General features: G+C 39.0%; 2 protein-coding genes across 2 annotated transcripts; both read right to left on the bottom strand.

The window, feature by feature from the left end:
• Positions 1–319: 319 nt before the first annotated feature.
• On the bottom strand, positions 320–9,655 carry LOC18109410 (probable LRR receptor-like serine/threonine-protein kinase At3g47570). The gene is made up of 3 exons (XM_052455222.1): positions 8,108–9,655; positions 1,236–2,730; positions 320–1,047 (listed from the first exon to the last, which is right to left on the bottom strand). The coding sequence occupies exons 1-3, from the start codon at positions 9,314–9,316 to the stop codon at positions 674–676; spliced, it is 3,078 nt and encodes a 1,025-aa protein (XP_052311182.1). The 5' UTR covers positions 9,317–9,655; the 3' UTR covers positions 320–673.
• Positions 9,656–18,920: 9,265 nt separating this feature from the next.
• LOC7497791 (receptor-like protein kinase) lies at positions 18,921–22,322 on the bottom strand. The gene is made up of 2 exons (XM_002310904.4): positions 19,400–22,322; positions 18,921–19,302 (listed from the first exon to the last, which is right to left on the bottom strand). Exons 1-2 carry the CDS (start codon positions 22,152–22,154, stop codon positions 18,956–18,958), a joined length of 3,102 nt encoding a protein of 1,033 aa, XP_002310940.4. The 5' UTR covers positions 22,155–22,322; the 3' UTR covers positions 18,921–18,955.
• Between the last annotated feature and the right edge of the window lie 3,763 nt (positions 22,323–26,085).

Raw genomic sequence — 26,085 nt, 5'->3', positions numbered from 1 at the left:
TAGAAAAAATTGAATATATATTTAGTATATGTGTTAGTATTTTTTTTTTTATATTTATGTTAATTAAAAGTATATTTGTCTTGAATTTTATTTTATATGTTTATAGATCTAAAATTATATGCATTCTAGACTTACATTGAATAATTTTTAATGTTTTTTATATTTTTATAATGATAAACTAAATATTTTTTTTACTAGTATGATATAATACAATATATTCTGATAACACCATCAAAATAATAGGTACTAGGAGTCTAGGACTATCTTTTTTTATCCTAAATAATAACCAAATACTAATAATTTTCTGTAACGTAACATAGTTTGATAAGTAATTTGCACACACCAAGATACACAAAACATGAAAAACAATAAGAGTCAAGTACATTTCAGCAAGGAAAAGAAAGTGCTAGTAGTTGGAATTAAAAACAGAATAACGCTCGATATTATTATTATTATTGCTGCTGCTGCTGCTTGAATCCGCGGAAGGAATATCTACTTCTTGCAACCTGAAATGAGAGTAAAAAACAAAATTCATATAAATGGAGTAAATATTGGTAAAAGAAGTAAATCTAATTAGGAACCTTTTGTACTGTAAAACAAGATAGCATGTCAGTCACCTGTAACTGAAAAATATTACTTCTCATGGTTTCTCTGCCACCCCCTTTCAGCTTCATCAGAGTTTGTTTCTGATTGAATGCAGTTCAGTAACAACATTACTGATGCCCTTTCTTTCTCTTGGAATTTCCTCAGAACAAGCAACTCCGATTGTAAATATTGAAGCCAAGCACTCCTGAATTCTGCGACCACTTTCTCTTCTGTGACCGTGAGGAGTGTTTACACTAGTCTTTCCTTCCACTTCTTGAACAAGTATTGGATCTGCAATTTCTAAGACTTGCATAGGCAGAGCTGCCTTAACAAACCTACTAAGGCTCAAACTGTCTTTGAACATGTCATTTGTAGGTCTCTTTCCAGTGAACATCTCCAAAAGAAGGACTCCGTAGCTGTAAACATCACCATATGTTGACACCTCATTTCCCATACCATATTCTGCAATTTCAAGAAAGTATGTCTTACTTACAGTTCTAAGCAAACAGTTAGAACTTAAAGGAATGTGAAGGGTTACAGCTCTTACTAATGCTTGCTTAGCATAATATGAAATCTTTTTAAGGTTCAAATGTAAAATGAAGATGTAACTAAATGAGATAAGAAGCTAAAGAATGGCATCTAGTATATACCTGGAGCTGTATATCCCGTAGTTCCTCTTACTCCAATAGAACTGGTCACATTATTGGACAAGTCCATGGCTGCTTCTGGAAGGATTCTGGCTATTCCAAAGTCACCAACATGTGCAGTCATATCCTCATCTAGAAGAATATTGCTTGGTTTGAGATCACAATGAACTACAGGTGGTTGACAGTCTTTGTGAAGATATTCCAGTGCAGAAGCAACATCAATCGCAATGTTTAGTCTCTGAAGAAGATTTAAGCTCCTTGGTGCCTCATTCACCTCATCTGTTATGGGAGTTGGATGTAGCCACTTCTCTAGGCTGCCATTGACCATAAACTCATAAATCAAAGCCTTGAAGTCATTACCTTTGTAATCAACACCAGAACATGCTGTCAGTATCTTGACAAGGTTGCGATGCCTTATGTTTCTTAAGGCCTCACACTCGGCTGCAAAACTCTTGGGAGCTCCTCGTCGAAGAAGGTTGAGTACTTTGATGGCAACTGTAGTTCCCAACTCGTCGATCACTCCTTTATACACAGACCCAAAGCTGCCTTCTCCAATCAAATGAGCTGAAGAAAACCCATCAGTAGCGGCAACGAGACTTTGATAAGAAAGTCGCAAAGTCGAGTTTTCTGAATTGCTCAAGTCAGGTCCCTTTCCTTTCTTCCTTAACCAACAGAAGTATAGTGTAGACAACAGAGTAGTTACTCCTAGGACCCCAAACACAACAGAGATTATTATCTTGAACTTAAGGGCCAGCCTCCCTTTAGTGGAATTCTGAAACTTGCAAGGCGGTAACTGTAGTTCTGGAACACCCCCACAGAGCCTACTGTTCCCTTCTACCGAAACCACGCTTGCATTCTTGAAGACACCTTGTAGGAGCATCTCACCATCGAAATCATTGAAAGACAGATTCAAGTACTGCAAGTCGAACTGCTCGAGAAATTTTGGGAGCTGGCCTGTTAAATTGTTGCGAGAAAGATCTAACATCCGAATGCCTTTCAAAGACCTCAAAGATGAAGGCAATTCCCCTGATAAGAAGTTTCTTTGCATGCGTAGGATTTCCAATGTAACGCAGCTGCCAAGACTTGTAGGAATTTTACCAGATAACATGTTATCAGAGACATCCAAAGCACCTAAGTTTTTCAAATTTCCAACTTCTTGTGGAAGGTAACCATTCAAGAAGTTGTGAGACAAATTCATAAAAATGGATAACGCTGAGAGGCTGACAAGTTCTTTGGGTATGGTGCCACTCAGATTGTTTTGAGAAAGATCCAATTCAAGCAAATTCTCGCATAAGCCTAAACTTGAGGGGATACTACCTTGGAGATTATTTTGTCCTAAATAAAGAGAAGTTAAACTAGTCAGATTTCCTAGAGAGGACGGAATGTTACCTGATAATCTGTTTCCCGACAGCCTTAGCCTATCTAGCTGTTGAAGATGTCCAATCTCAGGGGGGATACCACCTGATATTTGGTTCTCCCACAGCTCCATTATTTCCAGGTTGACAAGATTCTGTTGGGTAATTCCAGAACTCAAACACACATCAATTTACGTGGTTCGGCAACTTGCCTACTCCACGGAGCTACTGGTTTGTATTAATCAAGCTTAGAAACAATACAAACAACAAAACAAGAAGGAGGAGAAAATCTACTCAACTCAAGCTCTCTCTCTCTCACGTTTTTCTCTCTGTGTTTTCACTCTTCTCTGTGTTCTCCACGCTTCAACTCTCCAGCTCTTCACTGAGCATACATATATATTAAGCTAGGAGTGAAGGGCATAAATCATGCCATGATTTATGCCCACCGTTTGCCTCCACTTGTGCTAAGTGGAGATTAGGTATTCCCACTAAGCACATAGTGGAGGTGGGACATTGCTTGTCTCCAAATAGCTAACAATCTCCCACTTGGAGACAAACAATGAAATCATCATTTATCCTTGAAGACCAACTGAAGTTTTACACAACTTCAGTTTATCAAGTGTAACTCCTTTGGTTAACATGTCAGCTGGATTCTTGCTTCCACAGACCTTTTCTAGCATTAGTTGCTCGTCATCCAGCAGTTGTCGGATGAAGTGATATTTGATCTGAATATGCTTCGTCCTGGAGTGAAATGCTGGATTCTTGGCAAGGAAGATTGCACTCTGACTGTCGCTATACAAAGTACCTTTTCCATTCAACTTGCCCAATTCCTTCAGGAAACTCTGCAACCATACTATCTCTTTTGCAGATTCTGAGACTGCAACATATTCAGCTTCTGTTGTTGAAAGAGCAACGATCTTTTGCAAGGTAGAACTCCATGAAACGGCAGTACCTCCTAGAGTATAAACATATCCTGTAGTGCTCTTTCTGCTATCAACATCTCCTGCTAGATCAGCATCTACAAAACCTTCAAGTTTCAAACCACCAGCTGTGAAACTAAGACAAGTTTCCGATGAACCTTTTAAGTACCTCATGATCCATTTGACCGCCTCCCAATGCTGCTTTCCAGGATTGCTCATATATCGGCTTACAACTCCCACTGCATGGGCAATGTCTGGTCTGGTACAGACCATAGCATACATTAAAGAGCCGATAGCTGAGGCGTATGGAATCTTATCCATGTATCCACTTTCTAGCTCAGTTTTTGGTGACTGATCTTTGCTGAGCTTGAAATGATTCCCCAGTGGTGTACTTACTGGTTTAGTATTATCCATACTAAACCTGCTGAGAACCTTCTTGACATACTCTGTTTGTGAAAGCTTTAGTACGCCTTTGTCTTTATCTCTGAAGATTCTCATGCCAAGTATTTGTTTAGCAGCTCCCAGATCCTTCATTTCAAACTGTTTTGACAACTGCTGTTTCAGCTTATCAATCTCCTCAATGCTGGATCCTGCAATCAACATATCATCTACATATAATAGTAGAATGATGTAGGAGTTGTCAAAATGTTTGACATAGCAACAATGATCAGCTTGGCATCTTGTATATCCGGAACTGCACATGAAGTTGTCAAACTTCTTGTACCACTGTCTTGGAGCTTGCTTCAAACCGTATAGGCTTTTCTGTAGCTTGCAGACTTGATTCTCCTTTCCTTGCATTGCAAACCCCTCTGGCTGTTGCATATAAATATCTTCCTCCAAGTCACCATGAAGGAATGCTGTTTTTACATCTAACTGTTCAAGATGTAAATTTTCTGCAGCTACTATCCCCAGAACAACTCTGATTGTTGTGAGCTTCACAACTGGAGAAAATATCTCAGAGTAGTCAATGCCTTTCTTTTGTTGAAACCCTTTGACAACAAGTCTTGCCTTGAACCGTTTACTTCCGTCATGCTCAGTCTTCACTCTGTAAACCCACTTGTTTTGTAAAGCCTTCTTTCCTTCAGGCAGTGTGGTTAGCTCCCAAGTCTTGTTCTTCAGCAACGAACTCATCTCATCCTTCATGGCTAACTCCCACTTGCTTGAGTTTCCATCTTGTAAGGATTCTTCATAAGTTAGCGGTTCACCACCATCTGTCAACAAAATGTAATTCAGTAAAAGTGTGAACCGTTGCGGGGGCTTTATCGTCCTCGAAGACCTGCGAACAGCTGGTTCAATTTGCTCCGCATCTTCTTGTGTAGTAGCGGGTACAGATATGCTTGAGTCTTCTTGTAAAGACTCTTGATTGTTGTTCTGCTCAGTAACATCGGGAAGGCCTTCTAATCTTATGAATTCAGATCCTTGTGGCCTTGTATCTGAATCAGCCTTATCTGTTTCTGCACTTGATCTGTCTTTGTACAGAACTTTCTCATTGAAGATCACGTTCCTGCTTCTGATAATCTTTCTATTCTGATCATCCCAGAACCGAAAGCCAAATTCTTCATCTCCATAGCCGATGAAGAAACATTTCTTGGATTTGGCATCCAACTTGTTGCGAGCATCAGAATCTATATGAACATAGGAAACACACCCAAAGACCTTTAAATGAGAGAGTTGTACCTCTTTTCCTCTCCATACTTCCTCGGGCAGTCTGAACTCCAAAGGAACTGATGGTCCACGGTTGATCAAGTAAACTGCGGTATGAACTGCGTCGGCCCAGAATGTTTGAGGTAACCCTGAATGCAACCTCATGCTTCTAGCTCGTTCATTGATGGTCCTGTTCATCCGTTCAGCAACGCCATTCTGTTGCGGTGTGCCTGGAACGGTCTTTTCCATTCTGATACCATTGACAGCACAATACTCCTTGAAACCTCCATCAATGTATTCTCCTCCATTATCAGATCTTAAGCATTTCAACTTTAGACCTGATTCAGTCTCAACCATAGCCTTCCATTTCTTGAATGTTTCAAACACATCAGATTTATTTTTCAGAAAGTAAACCCATACCTTCCTGCTGAAATCATCAATGAAAGTCACGTAATACCGAGAACCTCCAAGAGATGCTACTGGAGACGGTCCCCATAAATCTGTGTGTACCAGCTCTAGCTTTCTTGGTCTTAAAGTCCTGCCAACCTTCAAGAAACTGAGCTTTTTCTGTTTTCCAAGAACACAGCTTTCACAAATGTCTAGATCGACATTTTTTAATTCTGTCAGCTTTCCCTTCGACTGAAGTATCTTCATCCCTTTTTGACTCATATGGCCGAGTCTACAGTGCCATAGATGTGCTTGATTTTCTGCTTCAGTAGAGGCAATAATGTCTGCAAATCTTGTGGTCATATACAGGGTGCCGGTTTTCTTTCCACGAGCCAAAACCATTGCTCCCTTTGATACCTTCCACATACCTCCAGAAAAAAGGATTGAATGACCACTATCATCAAGTTGTCCGACCGAGATCAGCTTCTTCTTTAGGTCAGGAACATGCCTTACATTTTGCAAGGTCCATATAGATCCATTCATTGTCTTGATTTGTACATCTCCTAAACCCACAATATCCAATGGTTGTCCATCGGCCAGATAGACTACACCGTGATCTCCAGCAATATAGTTTTGCATCATTTCATGGTGTGGTGTACAGTGAAATGAAGCACCAGAATCAAGAACCCAATCATCAACAGGACTATGCACAGCAAGAATCAAAGCATCTTGTACCTCGTCTGTAGTGGCGTTTGCAGAGTCAGCTTCAGGTTTTTTCGGTTTTGTGCAATTCCTCATGAAATGACCAGGTTTGCCACAATTCCAACATTCAACCTGCTTTCTGGGTCCGAACTTGCTTTTACTTCTGTATCTTGATTTGGATCTGCCTCTGGATAAGCCTCTATCCTGTCTCCTCCCTCGAGTGTTAATGTTGAGAGCTGATCCTGAACTTGAACTTTCACCTGAGTCTTTCCTTCGCACTTCTTCAGCTAAAATAAAGTCTCGGATGTCATCATATTTCAGTTTGGATTTTCCGGCTGAATTGCTCACGGCTGTCCTCATACCTTCCCAACTGCTTGGAAGTGAAGCTAGCAAAATGAGTGCACGGATCTCATCATCAAACTCAATCTCAACAGATGACAATTGATTTGTGATGGTATTAAAGTTATTGAGGTGTTGTGTCACAGAAGTGTTTTCGACCATCTTCAAGTTGAACAACTTTTTCATCAGGTGCACTTTATTATTTGCTGATGGCTTCTCATACATCCCAGACAAGGCTTCCATCAATCTTGCAGTGGATCTTTCTTTCGTAACATTGTGAGCAACTCTTCTTGATAAGGATAACCGGACAATGCCCAGAACTTGTCTATCAAGAAGTAGCCAATCTTCTTCTTGCATATTTTCTGGTTTGCTCCCCAACAAAGGAAGATGAAGTTTCTTCCCATATAAATAGTCTTCAATTTGCATTTTCCAATATCCAAAATCTGTTCCATCAAATTTTTCAATTCCCGCAGCTTTTATTTCATCTGCCATTTTAATATGTCTCGGATTTAAATCTGTCAAATCTGACCTTACAGATGTGTCCGGAACGGCCAAAACTATTGGAAACGACACTGAGATCACCCCAATCGGACTTCGGATGGCTCAGATCTTAACAGTCAAAGTTTTAGGTCAACAGACGGTGCTGATAAAGCCACGTGTCAGGGGGAAATAGTGTCTGCGAAACACTGAATCAAAACCCACTGTGATGACGTGGCTAGATGACGTGTCATCCACGTCAGAAATCCGGGCCCGCCTTTGATGACGTGGCAAAAGGCACGCACTTTTTGGCTGACGTGGCAGGTGATGGCGTGGCTGCTGACTGGTCTGATGACGTGGCGGATGACTGTGCAGAATTGCTGGCGTGGCTGATGACTGGCTGCTTGCGTGGCGGGTCAACCCGGTTCACTTGCAGACAATCGGGTGAAGACGACGCGTGGAGAGCGTGTCGCGAGTGGTCGCGCGTGGGCAGTGCTGTCGTCGGCGCGTGTTGGCGCGTGCGGTCATGCAGGACGTCGGTTCTTCGCCGGGTTTTCAACAGTGGATTCGTCCGGTTGTCCTCGACACGATGGTATGTTCAAAAACACGTTTGGAGAACTTTGATTTTTGAGTTTGGATCAAACACCCTCTTTGTCAAGAACAAGCTCTGATACCAGTTGTTGGGTAATTCCAGAACTCAAACACACATCAATTTACGTGGTTCGGCAACTTGCCTACTCCACGGAGCTACTGGTTTGTATTAATCAAGCTTAGAAACAATACAAACAACAAAACAAGGAGGAGGAGAAAATCTACTCAACTCAAGCTCTCTCTCTCTCACGTTTTTCTCTCTGTGTTTTCACTCTTCTCTGTGTTCTCCACGCTTCAACTCTCCAGCTCTTCACTGAGCATACATATATATTAAGCTAGGAGTGAAGGGCATAAATCATGCCATGATTTATGCCCACCGTTTGCCTCCACTTGTGCTAAGTGGAGATTAGGTATTCCCACTAAGCACATAGTGGAGGTGGGACATTGCTTGTCTCCAAATAGCTAACAGATTCTGTATCCCATTTGGGATGCTTCCAGATATTCTATTGCCATCTAGAAACAAAATTGTAAGCCAAGTGAAGTTCCCAATAAATTCAGGAAATATCCCACCAAAGTTGTTATCATTTAGAGCCAAGATCTCTAAGTAAGTGGCATTGAGCAAAGACCGCAAAAAGTCCAAATCACTAGTTCTTCCACTTCCAAGATGGTTGGAGGTTAAGCTTAAGAACCCTAGCCTATTCAACCTTTCTAAAGTAGGTACTGATCCAGTATGTCTGTTGTCGTTGCTTGCAAGGTATTCCAGATTTGTTGCATTAGATATTGTAAAAGGAATAGAGCCAGTAAATTGGTTAGCACTAAGGCCAAGAGTTTGCAGATTGGGAAGAGTGATGCCTAAGTTTGAAGGAAGAGTTCCTTCAAGTTGATTGTATGCAATATCAAAAGCTATGATAGAAGAGAGATTGAAGAATGAAGGAGGGATTGAACCTGACAACCTATTACCACTCAGAGCGATATGTGTGAGACTTGCCAGTTTTCCAATAGTAGCAGGGATACTACCGCCGATATAATTTTGAGTGGCAGAAAATCTCTGAAGAGATGTCAAGTTACCAAATGTGATAGGGATTCCTCCTGTGAGATTGTTGGCATGAATGAAAAACATCTCAAGCTTTGACAAGGTAGCAAACTCAGCAGGAATTTTCCCTACCAGCCGGTTCCAATTAACAAGAAAGTGAATGAGGTTGAAGCAAAAGGAAACATTGGAAGGAATTTCGCCACTGAGCGAATTGTTATTTAGATACAAGTATTTTAGCCTTGATAAATTGCCTAATTCAGGTGGTATTTCTTGGCTAAGACTATTGTTTCTTAGATCTAATAGTCTCAAGAAGCTTAAATTTCCGACATGAGGTGATATGTACCCGGCTAGTTTATAGGACCCTAAATCCAATGCTATGACCCTTTGATGCCGGCGACCGCAAAGAACGCCATGCCATTGGCAGAAATGTATTGAGTTATTCCACGATCTCAAAACACCAAGAGGGTCATTGGTTATATGGGTCTTGAATTCAACCAGAGCCAGTTGATCTGTCTCATTCTTGGCAATCCTAGCGGTGGCTTCAGCAGAAAAGCAAGGAACCTGCAAGCCAGGAAAAGACAAAAGCAGAAAAGTATATATGCCAAAGAATGGCCAGAATACTACTCTTGAGGTCATGAATAAAATTCCTATTTGAATATGAAAAATATTCAAAACAAAGTTTCTTGGTGATCAGAAACAGGGATTTTGGAGAGAGATGCAGCAGCTATTCACATCAAAGAGAAACAAACTTTTTCCATCTGCAAACTCAAGGACATGTGTTTAAGAGCATTGATGGAATAGCTAGGTGTCCCTTCCCTTGCATACTTTGATGAAATATCTGAAGAAATTCAGTTTGAACTCATAAACTGACTTCCAAAAGGATTTTTTTGAACTGCCATTAAACTTTTCTTTGAAAACAAGAAAAGTTTCATATCATGAAGTAAATCATTTCCTTCCTCTACCATATTAACCGATCGACAAGACTTGACTTGGGATAGAAATGGATAACCATTTCAACGTGAGGCTTAGAATAATTTTGTGAGTTTGAGATTGTGGTAGAGGAACATCACCATTGAGTTTTCTAACGTAAACATCAGTTTCAAAAAGCTTTTGGGTTTGGTGTGAGGATTCAAGCCTAATCTCTTGAATATGCGGTAGAACTTAATTCTCTTGAATTTTAGATTTTTATAATATTTTTTATAAAAATAAAAATTAACCCCCGCAACATAGTGCAGCAATATAACTGGTATTTAACTATAAGTCATTTCTTTCCAAGCCATACGAGGTATATGGGATGAAAATTTATGGAAGGATGGCATGGGAAGTTATCATCCTCTTTTGTACTTGTTAGTTTAGATAATGAGATAGAGTTGTTTAACTATTCAGAACTATTTAAAAAAATGGCAGGCATATATATTTTAGGTGATTGATGGTTGTTTTTTAAAGTATTTTTTATTTAAATTAAAATAATATTTTTTTTTATTTTTTAAAAATTATTTTTGACATCATCATATCAAAACTATGAAAATATAAAATAATAATATAAAAAAATTAAAATTTAGAAAAATACCGTTTGAAACGCAATTCCAAAATAGCCAATTATCAAATAAAAAAAAATCAAAATAAGATGATGTTTTTATTTAAAGAGTGTTTGAGAGTGTGAATATGGTTGCGGTTGTTTTTCACTCGAAAATATATCAAAATAATATATATATATATTTTTAAAATTATATTTAACATCAACAAATTAAAATGATCTAAAAACACAAAAAAAAAAATTAATTTGAAGCAATTTTTTTTTTCAAAAACGCTTTTCAAAAGTAAAAACAAATAGGGCTTAGAAATATGGGACGCACTGCAAGTATAACCTTATTTGTTTTAGATGATGTTTAAGAGTGTGGTAGCGGTTGTTTTTTAAAATGTTTTTTCGCTCGAAAATACATTAAAATAAATTATTTTATTTTTAAAAAATTATTTTTGACATCAACATATTAAAATGATATGAAAATATAAAAAAATAATTTAAAATAAAAAAAATAATTTTTTTTAAAATATTTTTAAAATACAAAAATAAATAGAGTATTAAATTAATTACATACAACAACTTTTCGTCGGTGAAATAAATTTTTAAAATGCAAAAATAAATAGGGTATTAAATTAATTACATACAACAACTTTTCGTCGGTGAAATAAAAGGGTTTCTATGACTCATGTTTTTGTTCCCAAGGGGCTAAGCAACGTAACGAAGAGTTCAGTTAAGCAAAGCATCTTTTAGTTCAAAATCAAAGTTCTCAACTGCGAGAAACTACATGATCTAACTTCCATTATGGCTGTGTCAAAAAACCATGTGTGAATACTTGAGAGAAACTCACCTCCGAGTGCTCCTTTTATCTTGAAACTCACCTCCGAGTTATTTTGAGACATTAGCTTGTGTTAATACATAGTTTGCATTTAAGATAAAAAAAAAGGATATAAATGTGTTTAGTTAATGTTTTCTTTAATTTTGTTATAAAGATTATAACCAAACACTACTTGATATAAAGCCTACGAAAAGACAATTAACTGGGAGCTAAATTGGCGAAAAATTCCTCAAATCTCCAGAACGCGTGGATTATAAAAGCGGTGGTTATAAATTAATTCTTATCCCAACCTTAACATTATAAAAATTAATTTGAAGATGAGCTGCGCTTGAATGCAGGGGAACACTGTGACATTGATGACGAAGCCAATTGATGTTCATATACCATAACAAGCATTGCAGCTACCTTGGAATCACTATAAACAATATTACATGATATATATGCTGTCTGCAAATACAGATGTATGTTATTTTCATCAGACATCAACGCACAGTAGCTAGCATGACCCTGATCACATTGAGATACAGAGGGCTTGCCCCGCATTGGATATGATGACAGATACTATATATATTCAAGACTGTGTGGTGGGATTAAAGATCACTGAACAAGAACCAGTCGTCTGGAGCAGACAACGCAGGAAAACTTCCTCTTGACTTTGTGGGAGATTGGGATGAAACAGAAGTATAAATGTGAGTCATAATCCATTGCCATCACTGGCCCTCCACTGCATGGACATAGTGATCTTGCCTCTTCTTTTCTTGTCAACTTGTCTCGGAAATCAAATATTTGCATCGCCCCCATTTTTTATTTCAAACCGATTTTACCTTCCCAAGTGGATTTGGCCTAAGTTTTGCCATGTCTGGTATATATATATAGAGAAACATTCAAAATGAACTGAGGAATTGCCAGGAAGTTGCCATGCAACTTCGCAAGCCTCTTTCCAGGACCTGTCAGGCAATTTCCTGGTAGTCCTTCATGAATGAATGAACAAGGAAGATGCCAAGACGGGTCCCCATCTTAAAAAAAGAGAAAAGAAGTCACATGGAAGACGAGTGAAGGGTCGGTAGGAAGCTACATCTCTGCTTCACTTTCATTATCACAAGGAAACCTAATTTAGTCCCTAATCTATGCTAAATGTTCAATTAGGTTACAGATCTATTAAATTTAATATTTGATCTTAAATGTCTTAGATTATTCTCAATGCCAAATTTTCTTTGAAAACACACTGTTTTAATACAGAAAGCACATTATATAGAGGATAGATATCATCATAGATTCACTTAGGACCTCTTTTTACATGACAGATTTTTTAAGGACCTAATTGATAAAATACTTAGGCCTGACCTGTAATTAAGAAGGGTGTATAGGACAGGGACTAAATTGAGGTTTACTCTTATTCTAAAGGGGCTCACCACTAAATAGAGAAATTAGGTTGTTGAATAGGGAAATAAATGATTACATGGGCCGATGCCTTTCTTATAATATTATGGGCTGGCTTTCAAACAGCATTATTCTCTTCGGGTTTGCTTGGAATTTGATTGGGTCTCTAAACTGTGCAAATTTATCTTGTTTTCAGCGCCAGTGACTTGTGAATTGATATATGTTAAAGAAAAAATAGAAAAAAGATTGATCGAAACATAGGATAAAACTTGGTGAAAAAATTATTATTTTTTAATTAAAAAAATATTATTTTAATTTAATTTAAATTGAACATGTAATTTAAACTTTGTCCCGGTTCGAGTTTTGTCAATATTGATAAAAATTCATTATTATATTTTAGTTATGACAATACAAGCGACGATAGTAAAGAAAATCAGCATGTAAATAATTAGTAAATCACATCATTCATGTATTATAATTGTTTATATGGAAGAATAACATCTTGAATCACATTTGAGCACTGTAACTATATATTATATCTAGGAGTAGTACACTACTTTCTATCTATTTGCCTAATTCATTTTGAAGGGAGCCTCCAGTATTAGGAGTAGTATTCCATGAGCAAGCTCTGGCGGATGCACCAGTCATTTGCTCCACATTTATCCCAACATTGCAAATGTTAAATAAAATATTAACAATCAGCTTAATTAACTTTAAATGTTATTATAAAATTAATAATGAACCTATCCTCCATCCAAGAAATGCTAAATACGTCTCCCATGCCAGCAAGAAATTCTGAGGGAGGAGAAGGGTGCTGTTCAGGGCAATACGCTGCATAGCTAATCTCATGTCCATTTGAAGCAGTAATTGCATATACGCTCCAGATGCTTGGAAGAACCTTCAAACGTACGTAGTCCCAGTCTCCCAAGCTTCAAGGTAGAATACCTGTAATTAATAATATATCAAGGGATACATAAATAGTTGCGAGAATACCAATCAAGTTGTGTAATCCCATTTTAATTTCTGCAAGACAATTAATTATCATGTAAAAAACTAGTAGTTACTTACCATGTTTTTATACGAATTAGCTTCATGCTTCCTTTTCACAGTAGGCAATATTGCTGATGATTTTACCCATAAGATTATTCGTACAGATTATAAATTGTAACTTTCTTAGAATTAATTAACTAATACTTACTAACTACACCTGGAGAACCATGGCCAGCATAGTATATGAAAATATCGTCATTTGAACCACTATCCACCATCTTGCCACTCCCTCCAGTAAGAGCAGATTAGTTTCCCAGAAGGAAAAGAAAATGTGAAGAATGTATGTTCACCTGGAGCTGCGTAACCTACAAGTCAAGTGAAGTTCCAAGTCAAATCAGGAAATATCCCACCAAAGTTGTTACCATTTAGAGCCGAGACCTCCAATTAAGTAGCGTTGAGCAAAGACAACAAAAGGTTCGAATCACCAGTTCTTCCACTTCCAATATTATTGGAGGCTGATCCACTAAGTTTGTTGGCGTTGCTTCAAAGGTATTCCAGATTTGTTGCATTGTAAAAGGAATAGAGCCAGTAAATTGGTTAGCACTAAGGCCAAGAGTTTGCAGATTAGAAGATTGATGCCTATGTCTGAAGGAAGAGTGGCTTCAAGTTGGTTGTATGAAATTCTAAGGGCTCTGATAGAAGAGAGATTGAAGATTGAAGCAGGGATTGTACCTGACAACCTATTACTATCGACATGTGTGAGATTATTGAGGAATAAAGCCCAGGTATTCCAGATTCATTGCATCGCATTTTACCTTCTTGGTGGAAGAAATCAAGTCAGTATTTGAGATGTCATTTCGTTCAAGCTTCATAATTAAGGATGTTAAAAGCTATCAATATAACATCCAGATGAGGATGTTTGACAACCACTTATCCCAATAAAAGTAAACTAACCTCGTATTAAAAGCAGCTGCAGGCACTTTACATCCTCAGATGAAAGGAATCTTCTCATTTTCGAAAATCCTGCATATAAATCACAAGGGTGTATGTATTTTTCCCTTCTTCAGATTGTTATGCTTTGAACAACCTACATTCTAATTCATTGAGACTATGATCTGCTCAACTCAAAGGTGGAAGATTGTTCATCTTATGAAAACAGTAGTCATATGGTGGTAGCTAGTCTCAATGTTAGTGAGAGTAATCAAGAATTCATGATTGATGATTCAAACTAAGATGTCATTTTGTTCAAAATTCCAAAGCTAACGTCCTAAAAATTCTGAGATACAAAGGAAGCATTATCACCCCTATGATACAAGAAACAATTTGTAAGAAATATCTCAAGAAATGGAAATGTTTAAGGAGTATTGATTGAAAAACCAGAGATCTCTGCACAAAAACATGCGGAGAAGAGGGACCACACTATCTAATAGAATAAATCAGTCAATAATATTGGGAATTCCGACTCCCTCATACACGGACCGGTGGCGGTGGTGTACTGATAGTTGCTCAAAGGAGGCTAAGCACACTGAGACACAATATTTAACGTGGTTCAGCAAATTGCCTACATCCACGGGAGAAGTCAATATTATTAGAGATATAGAGAAAGGGTTACAACACACATGGAGAAGGAGGATCACTTCACTCAAACTCTACTCTCAGCTCTCTCACACTGCTGCACATGGCAACCCCTCTTTCTCTCTTGTTCTCTTCACATTCTCACAACCCTCTCTCATTTTGCTCTCTCTCTCGGTGCCTATTTATAGGCAAGAATGGTGCCACAGCTCCAGCTCTTCTTCAACAAAGGTTGCTGCCAACTCCATCTCTTTTTCAACAATGGTGGTTGCCAAAGTCAATGGTTGGTGCCGTCCATTTGCTGCACATTAATGGCAACCAACCCAACAATCACCCCCTTTGTTATTCATGTGGGGCAACTGTCCTCTTGCTTCTTCAGCACATGCTTGCATCTTGCAGCTCTTCCAAGCTTACCATTCAGAGAGCGTCTTTGGCCAAGTTTACAGGTATTTGCCACACCTTTCAATCACCAGAGTCACCAAAGCACACTTTTTCTCACACAAAATGATCACTACAACTAGATGGTCTGCCACTTCACATCTGAAGAGTGTTAACGCTTGTCTCTGGGACACACTGCATTCCCCTTCGAACGTATTAACCATGCTCGGTCCGGAATGATTCATCAAGCTTCATACCAAGGCTTACAACACCCCCTCAAACGGAAATTTCCATTTCCAAGTGCAACAATCATTATCTGAGTATCTCAATATGATCACGAGCTCACCACTCTTCCAAGAGTCTACTCATCCAGGAGTTGCGTCTGCCCTCTGTTCCACCCTAGGAACCACGCCTTACTTCTCCGTGAGTCTCTTGCTCTTAGTCCTAAGAGTCCAGGTAGCTCTCCACCTTTAACCATGGGAGCAACCCATTAAAGGTTGATCTATATATGTCTTGATACTCTGAGTATTACAATGCCTTCACCGAGCTCACCACCTTGACAAGAGTCAACTTGTTCCCAGAACCTGCGCATGCCCTCTGCTCCTTCATAGCAGTCGCGTCTTAATGCTCCACAAGTCACCCACTTATTGTCCAAGGCAAATGCCTTCTAGCTCATTGATCTTTAGCATATGGGCAATATCCATGAAAGTCAATCCTGCATTTGTCTCCATATTCATCATAGCCACTTCATTGGCTATCCATACATGCATTTGTCCACTCATATCCAGCCATCACATTGGCTCTGGGGCGTTATGAACTGGGCTCATATCATGGCCTTCACACCTTCTCTAAGGTGTCTTCGCCTGTTGTCATAAGGCGGTTTGAACTGGGGCTCCTATCATAACCCTCACACCTTCTTTAAGGTGTCTTCGCCCGTTATCATGGGGCGGTCTGAACTTGGGCTCCTATCATGGCCCTCACACCTTCTCTAAGGTGTTTTCGCCTATTGTCATAAGGTGATCTGATCTGGGGCTCTTATCATGGCCCTCACACCTTCTCTAAGGTGTCTTCGCCCGTTGTCATGGGGGGTCTGAACTGGGGCTCCTATCATGGCCCTTACACCTTCTCTAAGGTGTCTTCGTCTGTTGTTATAAGGCGATCTGAATTGGGGCTCATATCAAGGCCCTCACACACCTTCCATCTAAAGTGTCTTCACCTTTCATAGGTGGTCGCATCCTCCTTCGACTGAGATGCTTCAAAGTGGCTCCAAAATTCTCTACCACCATGTGCACTATGGGAGAGATCACTGCCATCGATTACATAGAAAGAGAAAGTTGCGGTATACTCCTCGCAATCCTCCACCTCGATTTCTATGTTTGGAGCTTCTACGCCTTTCTGCTTGATAGCTCCACATACACCAACTCTCTTTGATGTCTTCGCCTTTCATCATAGGCGGTCGCCTTTTATCATAGACATTTGCACCCCCTCAATTATGTGCCTCTACAACAGCTCTCTTTCCATCCTTGCATGTATTGGAAAGGTCTTTGCCTGTTGTCTTCATCAAGAGCATAAGAGACTTCCTGTTGTACAACCTCTACACAGTCTCTGCTCTAAGCTTCATCTGAGAACACTTCTTTTCCTTGCACCTGTTATCTCATTACAGTACCTCATTGGATCCTACGGGTACTCCTGCACAATCTCCGTGTGCCCTCGTGCAATTTCTGTTCTCCAGATTTCTCCCTATTCCTTGTTTATGTTTGACAGCAGCTCATCCTGTCACAACACCTGTCCAAGTCAAATATAGGATGTCAATCTTTATCTCCTTACTGTATTTCTCTTCCATTATCAGGGTCTTCATCAATTCTCCCCTCGAGAAATCACAGTTACCGAATCTAACTTATTTGGAGAAATCACCACTCCATTAGATCCTTGAACATACGGAACCCAACTGTTCTCTTGTGCCGTCATCTTATTAGTCTTCAACAGTTTCATTACAAACTGCTATATATATGAAAATAGTACCGTATGGATAATCCTTCCACTAAGCAAGTTCCCAGGAAAGATTGGAGGGGTCACACTGGTCCCGCTTAAAACCCAATCTCTTAGACAGAACTTCTTAGGCCATATCTATCTATCATACTGTCTTTCTGTATATACAACTATTTGCTAGCTTTGTTGCGGTTTTTCTTCACAAATGATCTGTAATATACTGGTTTAATACATGATTTCTCAACATCTGGCGAGACTACCAGTTCTTAGATTCGTCAAGATTGGTCTTCATCAATTTTCACTCTACACCTCTAATTGTCCACATGATTGAGTGTCCAGAGTGTCCCAATTTTGCCTTCCCTCAAGGCAATTAAAATTCTCCACACTTAGTAGTTCAGCACATGTAATTGGGTAAACATGTGCAACTTCTTCTTCTTCTTCATCTCCATTGACCACCACGATGACCTTCAGATGCCTCCTAATCGGGCAATCTCTTTTGTTAATTCACCACCACCACTTTCGATCTCAAATCTCAATGATCAGACCGTACCATTGCATCCAAAACGATCAAATTAGCTGGAAACAAGGTTGAAATCGTCCAAATCGCATTTCAGACGGCTAAGATTTGATTAAAACAATTCTAGCCTGATGAGCGGCCCAGATTCAATCTCAGATTCGGTTGCAAGTAGGATCAGCTACACTGGATCTTATCCCTCGGCTCAACTCGGCTCGCGACTGATGACGTGGCTTGTGGGTCTCACTATGCTGACGTGTCAGCTGACTGGACGTTGACATGGCATGCTAACTGTGCATGCTAACGTCATGCTTATGTCATGATGGCGTCATCCTTATCCGGGTCTGGTATGTGGGTCGGGTCGTCTAGCATTCGGGTCGGGTTAGCCCATCCGGGCAAAGAAGACGCGTGTGACGCATGACGCGCGTGGCCAGCAACCTCGCCGGCGCGTTAGGACGTTTTCGACGTCCGATTTCGACGCTGTTTTCACCAGTGGCTTCGTCTCTTCCTCCTCTACACAGTGGTATGGTCAAAACACAATTTTGACAACTTTCATTTTTGAGCAAAAATCAAACACCACTTTAAACCATCAGCTCTATACCAATTGTTGGGAATTCCAACTCCCCCATGCGCGGACCAGTGGTGTACTGATAGTTGTTCAAAGGAGGCTAAGCACACTGAGACACAATATTTAACGTGCTTCGGCAAATTGCCTACATCCACGGGAGAAGTCAATATTATTAGAGATATAGAGAAAGGGTTACAACACACATGGAGAAGGAGGATCACTTCACTTAAACTCTACTTTCAGCTCTCTCACACTGCTGCACATGGCAGCAGGGCTGCTGCCCATGACAGCCCCTCTTTCTCTCTTGTTCTCTTCACATTCTCACAACCCTCTCTCATTTTGCTCTCTCTCTGTGTGCCTATTTATAGATAAGAATGGTGCCACAACTCCAGCTCTTCTTCAATAAAGGTGGCTGCCAACTCTATCTCTTCTTCAACAATGGTGGTTGCCAAAGTCAATGGTTGGTGCCGTCCATTTGCTGCACATTAATTGCAACCAACCCAACAAATAACAGTACTCTAGTTTCACCTCCTCCTTCTGCGATCGTTTGCTTTTACTAATTGCCTGACAACATCTCTCATTGAGGGTCTTTTGCTAGGCTCTTCTTCAGTACATCTCAAAGCCATCAAAAGCACGTTAATGACTTGATCCTTGATGCTGTAAGAACTCAAAAATTCCTCTCCAAGACTTGAATCAGCAATCCTGTTGATGTCTTCCGTGATGTTCCAAACAGACCTAACCCACCCTACAATAGCTGTTCCCTCCGTAAATGAGGGATCCAGTGCCTTCTTTCTAGTTATAAGCACAAGCAAAACAACCCCATAACTATAAACATCAGATTCCTTCATCTTTATTGTCGTAAATGCGTTTTCTGTGAAAGCGAAAGATGATTAGATTTTCTCTACAAGAAATACAGTAGCAGGATAACATAATAAGTAGATGCTTAAAACAGTAGGTGAACAAGTTACCTGGAGCTATATATCCAATAGTTCCCGCAACAGAGAGGGACTGTGCTGAAGCAGAAGACTGATCCATTAGCTTAGCTATGCCAAAATCAGAGATATGAGGCTCCATATCAGAGTCTAAAAGAATGTTTTCTGGTTTGATGTCTCTATGCACTATAGGAGGATCACAATCATAATGGATATATTCCAATCCATGTGCAATTCCAATAGCTATCTTATACCGCATTTCCCAATCCAGGATTGGTGGTGCTCTGGTTCCATGTAAGACATCATAGAGGCTCCCATTTTGCATGTAAGTATACAGGATTAGACCGTAGTCCTTTTGAAACCAAAACTCCTCCAATTTGATCAGATTCCGGTGCTTGATTTTCCCAATGGTCTGAATTTCTCTAACCATGCTTTTGTTCCTTTCTTTGTGGCCTGCAAATACAATTTTTTTTACTGCAAAGATTTTGTCTCCTCCCAATGAAGCCTTATAAACTGTTCCATGAGCTCCCCTCCCAATGATATGTCTGTCATTTAGATTCTCAGTAACTTCCAGCACCTTGTTGAGTAGTGAAGATGGACCATCTAGAGAAGTGATCTCAACATCCTGATTATATCTTCTGCGCCTGATAAACAAGTAAACCACTCCAAGAAGCACAGAAACAGCAGCAACAGGAGCAAGGGCTATCATTACGATTGCCACTTTAGATAGTCCATTTTGATTGCTTGTTTGACTGTCACATGGCAAGAAATTTCTGTTCTTGGGGCATGCTATGCGGCTTGATGGAGAACACATGACACATAGGCCAGGATTGCCCAAGAATGATGACGGAGAATAGTTAAGCAAGTCCATCAGTGTTTCCGGTATTGCACCTGTGAAATGATTGTTTGAAACATTGACCTTGTCCCATGAAAGGATATAATCAAGAATTGCTAGAGTTCCTGTCAGATTATTGTTTGATATATCAAGTCTTTCAAGCATTTTCAAGTTCCCTAGCCCGGAAGGAAGTTTTCCGACGAATCCATTGCTGCTGAGATTCAAGGCATACTTCAGACTCCGCACCGATCCAATGGATGAAGGAATCACACCTCCTAGAATATTCCCACCAAGTTGTAGCTCTGTAAGCATTCCAAGTTCTGGCAGAAAAGGTGGAATGCCCCCGGTAAAATGATTCTCACTTAAAACCAAAGTGGATAAGCTCGTCCAGTTCCTCAAACTTGACGGAATTGTGCCATTCAGTGAATTAAACCCCACATCAAACTCGCCTAATTTGTAACACCTTGACAGCTGAGATGGCAAAGAACCTTCCAGTTGGTTGGATGAAAGATCCACTACCAGAAGGTTTATAAGATTACCTAGCTCTGAGGGTATGGACCCTGTAAGCTTGTTCATGGAAAGACGAATGAAAGTGAGACCACTACAATTCCCAATGCTGGGCGGAATTGGGCCTGTAATGTTATTTTTGCTGATGTCCATGTACAGGAGGATAGGATTTTCTGCGAACTGTGGAAGGGTACCTGAGAGGTTGTTCTCCTCGAGGGTCAATCTCCAGAGTGTTGGGCAGCCTCCCACATCAGAAGGAATGCAGCCTTGAAGTTGGTTGGAACCCATAACAAGAATTCTCAATTGCTGCCCGTAGCAAAGATTTGGCGGAATTTCACCAGTGAACTTATTGCCAAAGAAATCGAGCCACAATAAGCTGCTGTTGATTCCCAAAGTTTGGGGAATGACCCCGTAGAATTGATTTTGTGCCAGTGAGATATTCTGTAGTTGCCTGAGCTCAGTCATCTCAAGCGGTAATTCACCAGAAAGACTGTTGTTGTACACATAGATGCTCTTAAGACTTGCAATCTTCCAAATGCTGATAGGAATTTCACCACTCAAGCGATTGTCAAACAATTCCAGGTTCTCTAATTTGCTTAGCCTCCCCAATTCACCCGGAATCTCTCCCTCGAGTTGATTTGTGTACAAGTTTAAGGTCGTCAACGACTCGCAATCCCCAAGTTCAGGAGGAATCCTCCCAGACAATTGATTCTGGGAGAGGTCAAGGTAAGAAAGCTTTTTTAGGTGGCCAAAGGAAGATGGGATGGCACCTCTTAAGTGACTATTAATAATGGCCAAGATTGCTAAGCTGCTAAAATTGCCAAGGTCTGAAGGGAAACCCCCACTAAAGCTATTGAAGGACAAATCTAAGGTGTCCAAATTCTTGCAATTGCTGAAACCTGTAGGAATTCTACCCTCAAGACTATTATGATCGAGAAGCAACTCGGCAAGGCTTTCAAGCTTGGTTAGACTCTCAGGTATCTCACCAGAGAGTGAATTAAAGGAAAGACTCAAATACTGCAAATTTTGAAGGTACTTAAAGCCATCAGGTATTTTTCCAGTAAAGCTATTTATGGACAAATCCAAGTGCTCAAGTAGACTACAATTGCCTAACTGTGAGGGTATGTCACCAGAGAAATTACTGGTGTGCAAATCGATGGTTTTCAAATGCTTTAAGAGTCCAATCTCTGGTCCCAATTGACCAGAAGTTGCATAACCAGAGAGGTTCAAAGAAACTACACTATGGGTTCTACTATCACATCCTATACCTAGCCAAGAACATGGAGTTGAGTCTGATGCATTCCAGCTTGAAGTTATGGAAGGAGGCACAGAATTCCACTGCCTCAAGAGTGACAACAGAGTCGACCCATCATAGTTCAAGCCAGACACGGTATAGACAGACACAAAGTACCAACATAACAGCAAGACATGATTCAAAACAGAACTCATAGTCTAAAGGAAGCTGGGTTTTGCAAGGAATGCTTTAAGATTCAACAAACGGTATAGCTAGACTTGGAAGAAAACTAAGAATTTGGAAACCTGAGATAGTCCTAAGAGAAAACGAGAGCTAGAAGGTGAAACGTTAAAGGGATTTTTGTGAGTTGCTTGGTGGTGGTTGATAGTGGCACAGGGGGGGGGGGGGTCTTAAAGGGCGCGAGTCTAAACAATTTCAATATTCTTTATTAAGAAAATATTAAATTAATATTTTTAGTTGATTTTAATATAAATAAATGAAAATAAAAAAAAAGTAATAATTTGAGGATTCTTTCAATAATATTATCGAACACCAAGCTAAAAGCTTTAGCTTTGCAAGACTGTCTCTTCCATCGAGAAGCTTCAAAGACACAAACTTTGCTTCAGAGCCTTAAGATTACAGAATCCAAATTTGACTGGCATTGGAACAAGCCATATGGTTGTTTTAATTGGAAGAAGAGAATTCTCTGACTTGGAATCGAAGTAGGGACAGGTTGTTCAGTGGAGAAAACATGGGAAGGTATTTTCTTCAATAACAGTTTTATAATACTGCAATGAACGTCAAGAACAAGTAGTCAAGGTGCAAGCTTGTCTGGACCAAAAAAAAAAAAAGTACACATAAGCTAAGCTATTGTTTTTTTTTTTTTTTTGGTCGCCAGCCCCAGTATACGGGTTGCCCCGACTAATCTGGTGGTCGCCCCGGGTCGCATGCCTGGCAGTGGCAGGTGAGGCTACCAATGGGTATTGCTGCATACACGGGGATTCGAAACCGAGACCTCGCTTAAGCGGAACAAGCTGCTTACCACTTGAACCAACCCCCATTGGTTCATCCATTGTTGTCTTGTCATAAAAAGCTATAAGAACAGGTACAGACAGCAAGCCAAGTGTGCATTTGGTTTTATTTTATATGACTAAAACAAACCCTTCAGGAACGTTTGCGTGAGCCCACATGTTAGGTGTGCTTCATTTGATTTACTTATCATGCTCCAAAGTCTACATATTTAAATGCCCAATTAAGCTAACTACCCTGACCCCGACAGTATTAAAACCTATCTTTGTATTTTAATATATAGTTATCAAACCCAACTAATTCATTGATTTACTTTCTACATAGTATTTGTTTTTTTAATACAGAAACAAAGTCTTTCTTTTTTCCTAAATCTTGATAAAAAACTGAATCAACATTGTCTAAAGTTTTAAAAAACTAAAACGTCTTTTTAGAGTCTTTTTTAATCCAAGAAAAACTTTGATTTTTGGTAGCTCTAAATATACCCATCAACAAGAAGATTAACCTAACAAATATACAATTCGAACAACTTTGATTTTTGGTAGCTCTAAATGTACCCATTAACAAGAAAATTAACCTAACAAACATACAACTCAACTCGAACGGGTCATGATCTTATATTGGGGCATGGAAAAGCAATGGACGCATTTTTTTTCCTCCCAGCTTTTCCTAGTTTAGCTAATTAATAGCGTTATTTTTCTTATAATCTGATAACCATGCATGATTAATCACTTCATTTACTCAACATGGAATGCCAAATAATATTTCTTTTTTTCTTCAAAATTCTCAAGACCTTTGCTCGGGACTAGGAGTTTTGCTCCATTCAATAATTTGCAAGCCCGATGCTTAAATGAAAGACGAGGGACTAAACACTGAATCTTTAGACTAGGATGAAACCCTTTTGGACAAGGAGAGAGGTCTCTTTTGCAATCTCTTGATGTGGATCTCCGGCTGATTAGTTACTATAACATCTTGCGATAACGAATGATTCTAGGTAATCATGTATGAACCTATTATAACTAGATAAAAATTTATTTAAAATAGATTACATGGATGACCTAACAAATATATTTATAAACAAGTAGGATAAATCTAGACTTAAAAGGAGATTTGATCGTGTCAGACCAGAATAACAGTTTAAAAAAATCGTAACTTTTGATTTGATTGTTGGATCACGCTCAAATTTTTACAGGAGTTTTCAGAGGTTTTTTTTTACTATCGGATCTTTAGATTTTGCAGATCTCGCCTCTAGCTCCAGTTTTGACAGTTTTTGTGATCTTCATTATTATTTTTTAATTCATGTTATTTTTAGATTTTATGTTTTTTTTTGTAATCTCTGATTTTTATTTTTGTTTTCTAGTTAAGATAGAATTTCTAGTTTATTTAAGATTTTGCAAACTTTTCAAGAAAACAAATGTTAGTATTGTTATTATAAAGAGAAAAAAAACCTGCGCGGTTTCATATCTTAAACTCATTTTGCTCATTAAAATTTAGGTGTATTTTTTTTTAATTATTATTTTTGCTGTCTTCAGCTTCAGCCTGCACCAACATACTTGTACTTTGTTTCTTTTCATGCTTACCGTTGACAGGATTTAACAAATTTTGAACATCTCGGCTGGAGATGATGGAAGGACTGAATTCTTTTCTCCACTATTCTGGCAACATAGATTTCGCTGTTTATCATGAGTGGAATATCAGGATCTGTTGGGAACTTTTGGTGCTTGACGGCAATAGAATATTTCCCAGAATGGATAGAGAATCCTGTCAGCCTGGAAAGAATGGAGCTCTTGGATCGGACAGCCCAATATCAGGTAACTTGGACATCTTCAACAGCTAGTTATACTGACGTTGTCAGGAAATTCCGTCCTCTACTGAGAATCTTAGGAATTAATTAACTTATCAGTATATAGGACAACTTAATCTGTCTTTTAGCAATTAATTGACTTATCATTATCTAGTACACCATAATCTCTTTCTTTGTAAGCTTATTCAAAGAATTTTGATAAAGTTCTACTTCAATTCACAGAGATAAAGATTCATGGAAGTTCATATTCCAAACAATCAATAAGGTTTTTTTTTTTTTAATGCTTAGGAATAATGGTTTCTTCAGACTAGCTTTAGCCGTACATTAAAATTTAACCCGTTATTGTTTGGATAAACAAACCATCATTCCACATGAATTCTGTTGTTTTTCTAGGACAATTCGAGTTTCTAATATATTTATATTTAATTTATTATTTAAAAAGTAAAAAAAATAATTTTTTAAATATTTTATTTATTAATTTTCGAGTATCAATAAATTAGGATCAAGTTTGACAAATCTCATATTCTATGATTACTTTTCAAATAAGATAATTATAAAAAAATATTTATTCGAGTATCCATCGGTATGAAATTGTCATCCCTAGAGTAACACTGGTTAGGGAGAAAAACAAATTTAATGTCAAAGATGATAAAATTCCATCAAAATGGTTTAGGTGGTTAACAATATTTCTTTTTTTCTTTTTTGATTTTCTGACTAAAATTGTGAATGATGGATTACTATTTTGGTCTGAGAAAGAACTGCTTAGGCTCTTCCTCTTCCCTTTCTTTCTCTATTTTTTTTTCTTTCTTCAATGCACACGCTGTTAGGAAGAGAGCAAGTTGGAGAGTCTTTTGTTTTAAACTTCCGAGGCCTCCAAAGCTTTAATGTTGATCGGTTTGTGCCACATTGAACAGAATCAGGCATGTTGTGCTTCTCCTGCACATTTTTCTTCTATTTTCTTGTAACATTGACAGTCCACCACCAGGCCCTGTCTGTTTTTCCAAACCCACATCCTGGAAGCTGCAAGGGTTCGAGAGATGAGGGAGCATCAGCTAGCATTGTGTCTCCGAACCACGTGTGTCAGAATCAGATATAGCCAGGCACAGGATTGTTCGGCTTGGAAGCTAAATGTTGGAGGACAATTCATTAATGTTATGGCTCTAAACCAATTGAGTTGTGTGCCTGGTATTTTCAAGCTATATTCAATACCAATCCACCAGCACAAATTCTACACCAGTCCGAGTCCTGGACTTGCATCTCAGCAACATTGAGTTAGAGAGTAGCAAAGAAAAAACCCACGTCAGAAAGCAGGTTAT

The sequence above is a fragment of the Populus trichocarpa genome, chromosome 8 (assembly GCF_000002775.5).
Source record: "Populus trichocarpa isolate Nisqually-1 chromosome 8, P.trichocarpa_v4.1, whole genome shotgun sequence".
NCBI classification, from domain to species: domain Eukaryota; kingdom Viridiplantae; phylum Streptophyta; class Magnoliopsida; order Malpighiales; family Salicaceae; genus Populus; species Populus trichocarpa.
This window is presented reverse-complemented; position numbering and strand designations above follow the sequence as displayed.